At 44.9% G+C, this 9,818-nt stretch overlaps 1 protein-coding gene and 1 long non-coding RNA gene across 4 annotated transcripts; both read right to left on the reverse strand.

The window, feature by feature from the left end:
- Window positions 1–766: 766 nt before the first annotated feature.
- On the reverse strand, window positions 767–3,319 carry LOC144784967 (uncharacterized). The gene is made up of 3 exons (XR_013601725.1): window positions 2,863–3,319; window positions 2,684–2,754; window positions 767–1,246 (listed from the first exon to the last, which is right to left on the reverse strand). It is a non-coding gene; the product is annotated as an uncharacterized LOC144784967 (long non-coding RNA).
- A 399-nt stretch (window positions 3,320–3,718) lies between these two features.
- Window positions 3,719–9,586, reverse strand: LOC144784966 (uncharacterized). 3 transcript variants are annotated; one of them, XM_078664091.1, is made up of 3 exons: window positions 4,741–9,586; window positions 4,226–4,319; window positions 3,719–4,110 (listed from the first exon to the last, which is right to left on the reverse strand). In XM_078664091.1, exon 1 carries the CDS (start codon window positions 8,204–8,206, stop codon window positions 7,193–7,195), a length of 1,014 nt encoding a protein of 337 aa, XP_078520217.1. In that variant the 5' UTR covers window positions 8,207–9,586; the 3' UTR covers window positions 3,719–4,110; window positions 4,226–4,319; window positions 4,741–7,192. The 3 variants fall into 3 exon arrangements, with proteins under 3 accessions (XP_078520217.1, XP_078520216.1, XP_078520215.1); XM_078664090.1 differs by having other exon boundaries at window positions 3,719–4,319; XM_078664089.1 differs by having other exon boundaries at window positions 4,226–9,586.
- Window positions 9,587–9,818: the final 232 nt, after the last annotated feature.

The raw sequence follows: 9,818 nt of genomic DNA on the forward strand, positions 1-9,818 counted from the left end.
GCCTCTCTGACATGTCACACTGCTGACACTGGACACCGCCACTCTGACATGTCACACTGCTGACACTGGATGCCACCTGTCTGACATGTCACTCTGCTGACACTGGACACCGCCTCTCTGACGTGTCACACTGCTGACACTGGACACCGCCTCTCTGACATGTCACACTGCTGACACTGGATGCCACCTCTCTGACATGTCACACTGCTGACACTGGACACCGCCTCTCTGACATGTCACACTGCTGACACTGGACACCGCCTCTCTGACATGTCACTCTGCTGACACTGGATGCCACCTCTCTGACATGTCACACTGCTGACACTGGACACCGCCTCTCTGACGTGTCACACTGCTGACACTGGACACCGCCTCTCTGACATGTCACTCTGCTGACACTGGATGCCACCTCTCTGACATGTCACTCTGTTGACACTGGACACCGCCTCTCTGACATGTCACACTGCTGACACTGGATGCCGCCTCTCTTACATGTCACTCTGCTGACACTGGATGCCACCTCTCTGACATGTCACTTTGCTGACACTGGATGCCACCTCTCTGACGTGTCACACTGCTGACACTGGACACCGCCTCTCTGATATGTCACTCTGCTCCTGGGGGATACCTGTTTCAAGCTAGCCTGGCTGATGAGGGGTGATAAGTAAATGCAAATCAGAGAACAAAGACTCTGCCCTATATGGTTCAATTCAGAGGCTCACAAAGAGTCCTTTACTAATAACATGCACCACTTCGAGCTCACTTGTCACGGACTGCACATTGAATTTTTGACGCACTTTCAGAATAAATATTTTTTATTTTCATTTTTCACAATAACAAAATGATGAAAAAGAGTGTTTAAAGACATCATCGTTTAAATAAATACATAACACAATATTGCACTTACAGTTAAGAAAAATACATAGCCCCCGGGCACCCTCTCATCTTTCATTCATATTTACAGACTCATTCCACTAGGTCATACTCACACATTCGATTCATCCATCCACATTCACACAATCCAAGGACCTCACGGCCTATCGCAGACAATTACACTGAGGTTGTCCTGCAGTATCCTCTCAGCAACATGCTGGGGGGAGATATGATATTGTTAGCAGGACCGATGTTCACCACGCCAAGGCGCGTTTCGGTGCCAAGCCCGATCTACGGCGGCACCTTCATCAGGGCATGTATACGAAGGGGGGGCCACAACGGGGCAACTCAGTTTATTGCAGCCGTGACAATTCTGCGATGAACAAAAGAGAAACATCTTTTAAACTCATTTTATACAATTGCATTTTCGTTTTGCTTTTTTGTTTTTCAAACCGGATGGCACTATTATGTACATAACATGTTATTTATATACAAAATCACATCACATCACTTCATGATTATCCTATTTACCATCATATTGTGCAACATTATAGTTCAAATCACAGAAAACATTGAAGCGAGCTAAAAGTAGTGCATCTAATTCAAGGCATTTCAAAACCGATGCCTTTTCTGATACATGATAAGCCCAATAGGGTCTTAAATACCTGGAATCCCAACAATGAAACAAAAATACATTCATCCAAGAAGAGGAGAATTAGAAAGAGTTCTAGACCAGACACTAAATACAATTAAGAATAATCCAAAGGAAAGCCCGAGTTCGGCAAACATGGGTGCTAAGGTATTTGTAACCACCCGTTGGTTCATTTCTAGTTTGGGTGTGCACAATCTACTAAGCCTTAAAACTGGAATATATACCTTGATTGTAGAGCGGCACAGGCAGAACAATCTACGTACTTTTGATGAAATACCGTCTATTTAGTCGAACAATAATGCAAGTTCAAGGGCGCTCTGGCGTAGGAGGGGAGAGGTGTGGCGCCGCGGCCAGGGCGACTGACGCTGGAATCTGGGGACCACGGTTCGATCCCCGGCTCCGGCGGCAGGTTAGCCCAGCACCATGTGACTCTGGGCAATAGCTCGCTTAATCTTCCCGACGGCCCCCAGCGCCTTGAGACCTTTACTGGTGATTGTGCGCTTTACAAATGTGGACTTTACTTTACTTTACTTTAGGACAGGGAAACAGCGGGGCAGATTTATGAGGCCCTTGCGCCACGTTTACGCCGCTGTTGCGTCACGCAAGGCGGCGTAAACGTGGCGCATCCCTACGAATGATTTACAACGTGACGCATCTAGGCAGATGCGTCACGTTGTAAAGCCCTGCGCCGCTTGTGGGCGTTCCGGCGCAGGGTGGGCGTTCCGGGGCAGGTGCGCCTCGCAAAAGTGGCTGCGTGAAATCTATGAGATTTCACTCAGTCACTTTCAGGCCAATGCTGCGTCAAAAGCCTGCGCCTGCTTGAAGCAGGCGTAGGTCTTGACGCAGCATTGTTGAGATGGGCACCCCCGAGCCTTGCTGGAGCTGCGTCGCGCTTGCGACGCAACTCCAGCAATGCGCCACCTTTACGGCACAGATGCGTCACGCATCTGTGCCGTTGTTGCCCCATGGTGCGCCGCATTGTAAATGCGGCGCACCATGGGTGGCGGAGCTGTGGCGCACTGTGGCGCATGTTAACCGGCGCATCCCTGGGATGCGCCAGTTAACATAAATCTGCCCCAGCATTTTTTGGGGGTTAGATTTAGGAAATTCAAATAGTTGGAAAACACAACAACGACTTCTGATTCTGAAGGGTCTTACCTATGGGCCCTGCGATACCTGGGCTACTTTCTTATAACACCTTCCAGCTGTTAATGCAGCGAGACAAGCACCTGGGGATATATATAAGGACGTTTATTTAAGATGGTGGATAGCCACAATGCTGTCTTTCAATAGTCAACATCCTAGTCTCGCGTTCACAACCCTAATAAAACACTTACCGGTCGAACGTATTTCAGGCTTCAACGTTTTTTCTTTCCTAGCGGTCGATAGTCATCGTGTACACGAGGGATGTAAAAGCCCAGCCAGGGCGGGCCAACTTCATTCAGTCCCAAGGATCTAAAAACATGAACAGTGAAGAATTATGGGGCATATTACCAAGCAATAGCGATAATTATCGCTATTGCTTGGTTAGAGAGAAAATGTTACCGCTAAGATGCGGCGATTTTTACCGCAGATAAACCTTGGTATTACCAAGGTTTATCGCAAATGCGATAAAAAACGGCCGCAATGCATGAATATCGCTGAAAAGTCAGCGATATTCATGCATTACCGAGCTAATGCTCTTAGCCATGTTATCCACCTCCCATTGGATAACATGGCTAAGAACTGCTCAGGGCAGGTGTTAGTTTATGGAGATATTCGCGCTTAGCGCAAATATCTCCAAACGTTGGTAATAGGAGATAGCGATGTTAGCGACTGTTTCCAGTCGCTAACATCTTGGCACGCCCACTTTGCATGTCATTAGTGATAAATATCACTGACATGCAAAGCGGGGCCCAAGATGGTCACTATCTCCTACTAGCTGTCGCTAACTGGTGTTAGCGACAGCTAGGTAATAGGGATAATTTTATCTCCGCTTTCTTGGCTTTTAAAGCCAAAAAAGCGGAGATAAAACCCCTTGATAATATGCCCCTATATATTTTAACAAAGAACGTATCAGGACACAGTAAATACTGAGGCCTTTTAAAGAAGAGTGATACATATAGGTGGGGTCCCCGCAAGAGAGACGTGTTGTGTCTAACACACATCAACTATTATTTAGACAACTTAACAAAACAATAAATGCACGAGAAATCAAGGTACTGTAATTTATTATCAATACCATGAGGTAGTTGCAAAATCAAACATTTAGCCCCAAAGGAGGGAAAGGGGAGGGGAAGTGCTCGAAGAAGTGTAAGGTCAAGGAAAAGGTAAACACAGTTAAGAAAACAGGTGATGAGTACAAAAGTTACCAACACAATCATAATAATTCAAATACATAAGCCCAAAAATCAGGGCATACAATGAAGAGATATTTTGACAAAGAAACTTTCAGCGGACACACAGTCAATTTGAGAATGCAGAGGGCTTGTGCCGGAAGTCTAAGAAGAAAGCCGTCGACGTTTCGACCCTTATGTGTAGGCTACGTTCAATCCTTAGGCGGGGTCTTCATCAGGACATATGCAACCAGGAAGATTGGGGCAATCCTATCAGACAAATTAATAGTAGATTGGTAAATGTTAATTAAACAATGTGATATTACACTATAGCCCTATAAGTTAGACTATGGTGAAGAATTACAATGATAATTGAAGAAATTACCATGGAGTCGAGGCCCAACTGGGCTCAGGACGAGGAGATAGGATGGACTGTGCGGTAGTCGCAGGTCGATCACAGCGTAATTAATTCGCAAAAGCTGCAGAGGAGAGAGAGGACAACCAGTGGTCAAGCGGCCTTCCCATCGTCTATGTACTACTGGTTAAAAAACCAAATTACTTTATCAAGACCTGAATATTCTGGTACAAAAAAGGGGGGGTCAGGGAAGCTACTCGAATGCTGGAACTAGTGGGTAAAAATCACTGGATTTAAGGATCTATCTAATACTTTAAAACTATCCACAGAAAAATACAAGGCCCCAGTATGGCATACGGGGTCAAGGAGTCTATTGTCAGTTATACAAGTATTGAGCTGAGGCCAAGTATGATATTAATAGGGGACTCTGCATGGGCAAATATGATTGTAGGCAGACCCATGTCAAGGGCTAGCGATAGCCAGAGCACTCTTCAATTATATGAAACACACGGTATGTTTTACCCAATTACAAAAGCATAACATACCTGTGTGTAAATGAAGAGCGACGGGGGCGGAATAGTCCAACCGTCTTTCAAAAAACACTCGTCGGTGCCACGTAATCGGGTAATCAGCCTGTGTCCGATAGCTGGTAACCGGCGGGATTCGTGCTGCCAAACCGTCAGTCACGATAACGGATAAATCTATGGGGAACTGGAGAAAACGGTCAGGGGAAAGGATAGTGAATTACCAGGGTAAATTGCAAAAAAACGCACTGTTTAACACATACCCCATGGGATCAAAAGTGTCCGTGGACAGTAACTCCGCAACTCCCGCTACGCGGAGTTTAGGGGGCGGAGTCAGATAAAAAATCCCATTAAGGGAAAGGGAAGAGTTACTTGGAGAACTATACGATTGCTACTACATAGACCACACAATAAGAATTTTTTATCTTGATAGTGTGGTCTTCGTGTAACCATCTCACAGGAGGAAAATAAGTTTCAATAATTGTTTGATTGTGTGATTCATTACGGGCTCGGATAACGGTATAACAAAAAGATTTTTTTTACTAATGCATGCCGGAGTCTGCCCAAAGTTATACTGGTCATTTACGAACACTCAATTGGGAGATCGTGACACAATTACAAATACCCGCGCAACTCTCAAACATGAGGTTGAAAGCGGGTTGCTTTTCGTGAGAGCCCAAAATGAGAACAAAAGACATTTTATGTTAAGATGGTATAAACAGGATCATACAGACATCAGCATATTCCTATTACAAAATTCATTATAAGCCAAATCCTGAGGGAGATACTACCAGCATAATTCTAAATGCCCGCGCAACTCTCAAACATGAGGTTGAAGGCGGGTGGCTTATCGTGGGAGCCCAGAATATGGCGGAAAGTATTTTGAGATAGTACAGGAGCACACTGAGCATCAGCATATTCCCATTAGGATTCGTTATCTTATATACCAAACCTACAGGGTGTGTGACCCCATCTAATTTAGGATGGATCTCTGTAACCCCATCAACCCAGGGCCGGCAACTGTGCCAAACTGCTATCTTGCTCGTTAAGGCCATTTTTGATTGAGTCTAAGAGGGACATCCATTTAGATTCACGGGTGTTTAGTACTGTCAAGACATTACCTCCTCTTCTCCCCAGAGAGACCTTTTCAATGACAAACCATCTCAAATCTGAGACAGCATGCCCAGCCCTTTGCCAGTGTTCCACTAGCGGGGCACCCGCCACATTGCAGCGTAACCGGCTACTGTGGGACGATAGGCGTGACTTAATCTTCTGTTGTGTTTGACCCACATATACCTGTCTACATGGGCATTGGACAATGTAGATCAAACAACTCGAATTGCAATTCGTGTGATGTTTTAACTTGTAAGTCCTTCCGGTCAAAGGTCTTAGTCTGAATAGTGGTTTGACATGCTGAGCATGTACCGCATCTATAATGTCCCACCAATGGAGGCAGATTCCACAAACTTGTAAGAGTCGGTTGACTGACGGGTTTCAGATACGAGTGGACCACCATGTCCCGTATGTTTTTGGCCCTCTTAAAAGAATGAAGAGGGAACTGCGTTTGCTGTATCTCATCCGACACAAGAGACCAATTCTTGTTGATAATACGTTTGACTTCATTGCTCCGTGTGGAGAAAGTGGTTACACAGATGATCCGGTCCATTTCCGATTGGTTGGTAATTTCTGGATTCAACAGAATATCGCGTGGATTGTACCAGGCCCTTTTCCTTGCGCGTCTCACCATTCTAGCGGGGTAACCACGGGAGATGAGGCGCTCACTTAAAACCTCAGATTCTTGGATGTAATTTCCACGGGTGGAGCAATTTCTCCTAATTCTAAGAAATTGGCCTACTGGGAGATTGTCTTTGAAACCTCGGGGGTGATGACTCCCATATTGCAGTAAGGAATTTCGCTCAGTTGGTTTCCTAAATAAAGTAGTTTGTAACCGATTGTCATCTACATAGATCGAAATATCCAAGAATGGAATCTTCTCATTGCTTGAATCCATCGTGAATTGGATATGGGGGTTTCTGGAGTTGAGCCAAACGTGAAACTCAAGAAGTAGTTCTTTGCTGCCTTCCCAGATACACAGAACATCATCTATGTATCTGACCCACAAAGTCAGGCTACTCTGAAAAGGGTTATTAGTGGAAAAAATATATTAATGTTCAAAATGATCCATGAAAATAATAGCCAGATTCGGAGCGAAGGTAGCCCCCATGGCTACCCCCTTCGTCTGCAAATAGAAATTTTCTTCGAAAATAAAGAAATTCTGTCTCATGGCAATACTCAGCAGCTCGAGTATAAAGTCTGTGGGAACCTGGACAGGTGCCGGTCGCTTGTCTAAGGCTTGTCTCATCACTTCCAAAGCATCAAGTTGAGGGATGCTGGTATAAAGCGAAACAATATCGCACGTCACCAAGAGTTCACTTCCTGGGTTGAATGGTCTTTCGTCAATGAGATTAATAGTTTATGTGGTATCACGAAGATACGCCTTAGTGTTGAGAGCAATCGGCTTTAGGAAAAAATCAACATATTTGCACAAAGGTTCTAACATAGACCCACAACCTGACACGATTGGGTGGCCAGGGGGACTCTCTAGGTTCTTATGTACCTTAGGTAAGGTATATATAGTAGCAAGTCGTGGAAACTTTTGATTGAGGAATTTGAATTCCTGCTCACTAAGAAAGCCAGCATCCAATCCTTTTTGTGTGGCTGCCAGAATAGTGGTGGCCAATTCACGTGAGGGGTCAGTAGATAATAACTGATAGCTTACTCCATCTGACAATTGTCTATAGATCTCTTCTTTGTATTTACAAAGGTCCTGAATGACAATTGCCCCACCTTTGTCGGCGGGCTTGATGACGAGCTCTTTGTTGTTGCACAGCTCCATTAATGCCTTTTTCTCTGTTTTGGGCAAATTCAATCTGACAAATTTACGTTGGTCCAATGTACGGTCCACTGCAAAGGTCACAATTTCTTCAAACGCCAAAATCTTATGGCTCATGGCATAAGTGGGTGGAAAGAAAGTGGAGGGTTCTCTGAGGCCGGTGATGGAACTACGTTGTCTAGTAGTTTGATTTCGGAAATAGTATCTTAACCTAATCTTCCTAAAAAATCTGTATAGTTCCGTTTTCAGCAGAAATGTATTGGGTGGAGCCGTGGGAACATAGGAAAGACCTCTGCTCAAAACTTTGATCTCTTCTTCGTCTAGATTGTGATTAGAGATGTTGATCACAGGGTTGGGGGATGACCTACTGCTATTAGGTGTGGTTGGTTCCCCAGTCTGATCTTGGATGGATGCCTGGTTCACCACCTGTAGGTATTCCTCCTGGTCGAAATTTCTCCGTGAACTTCGGGGCGAAAGGTGACTTGTTTCTGCTGTTTGCCTCTGTTGCCTTCCCAACCGCCAGGATTTTGTTGTTGTTGACCTCTCGCTTGACCTCTCATCCGAGGGTTGCCACGTCCTCGTGGGGGCCGCCATTGTCCGCGGCCTTGATCTAAAAAAGAGTGCTGGAATTGAGCAGGGTACTGCTGATATCCAAGCTCTTGAGGTGGGTAATTGTAAGAAGAACTGGGTCCTGCCTCCACGTCACTCCCAGAGCTGTAAGAGGAATCGGAAAATGTTGTAAAATTATGTCTTCCTCTGTAGCCACTATGAGTACGGTTGGTGAAACGCCCCTGGTTATCCTGCTTATAGTAGTCGGGCTGCAAGTACGGGTACACAGTTTTTTTATCAAAAAGTCTAAGGTCTCTAGCTAGCTTTTCCAATTTCTTGGTTTGGGCTGTTATATCAAATTCTTTGATGGTTGCTTATAAGTTATCTACGGCCTCCTTAGCTTTGGTAAGTGTGTTATCTCCCAAAATATCTGCTTTTAGGTCAGCAATTTCCTTACTCAGAGAGACAACTTGTTCCGCGGCAGTCTCAACCCCCAGCACCATACAGTGCCGGGAGCAATTGTTCGCCACGCAGCTGAAGCCCTCTTTTAAAGAAGAGAACAGCGAAAAATGATATGTTTTAACATGGTGTTTTGAAGACACAGTAAATCCCGGTGTCTGTCAAGCAGGGAAAGAACACAGGCCATGGAAAACAATATATTCCATAATAATGTTTTAGAACAGGTTGAATTTCAAGCATAAAAACATTCATAAAGGATATCTGTAGGTGGAAGGTGAAATTATCCCCTGTTTAATCGCTCGATGTCAGGGAAAGGCAGAGGCTCATTCAAGCGTGCGAATACTAGCTCATGATCGAGTTAGTTAGTTTGTATAGAGGGAACAAATACCTTAATCGAGCGGATATACTAGTGATAAAGGAGGGCCTGGGAGATAGAAGGGCTCAAAATCGAGATCTCAGGGATCAGAAGCTCACCTTCGGGTAATCTTTTCCGCATCCGATATTGCATCCGCAGCCGTGGTAATAACCGTCCGGCATCATTCCCGCTGTTTTTAAATCAAAAGGAGGCCACCCCTCCCTTCCCATCTATCCATACACTCGATCCGGATTGCGGGCGTGCCCCGGGAGGAGGAATATGCACCAAATACCCGGATCGGAGCCGAGGGAGGAGGGATTGTGAATGGAAAAAATTTACAAAATGACAACAGGGCAGGGCGCGGACTCTCAATACTGAATCATTACAGTAGCTGTGTCTGGGTGGGGATAAAACAGACCAGCAAGAAGACGGAATACAAGAACCCCACCCCTCCCCCCGCCCGGCTAGGGGCATACCGCAGTATAGCATTTAAGAAAAACAGAAGGAGAAAAAATTCGCGCCAACAAATGGGCACATAGTTAGGCAACAGCAACACAAATTCCAAAAGATTTCACATTTAGGGGAGCTTCATGGATATACAGTAAAAGGAGTATTATGAAATAATACTGTAAAAGCATTGATATGGTTTCTTAGCCATGTGATACTTTAAAATAGATAAAATATATACAGACAAATATACATTGACTAACGTACTCAACTGGTGCTTCTAAATACGCCTACCCCGGTGTACCTGACCTAAGCCTAATACATGGGAGGGAGTAAGTAAGTAGCAGTTTAAGTTAAGTTTGGTTTGCCAAGAATCTGACTCAAGAATTCTCTGTA

This window comes from Lissotriton helveticus, chromosome 10, assembly GCF_964261635.1.
Source record: "Lissotriton helveticus chromosome 10, aLisHel1.1, whole genome shotgun sequence".
NCBI classification, from domain to species: Eukaryota; Metazoa; Chordata; class Amphibia; order Caudata; family Salamandridae; genus Lissotriton; species Lissotriton helveticus.

Coding starts and splice junctions, on each gene's coding strand:
- LOC144784966 (XM_078664091.1), bottom strand. CDS start 8,206: ATGGCGGCCCCCACGAGGACGTGGCAACCCTCGGATGAGAGGTCAAGC.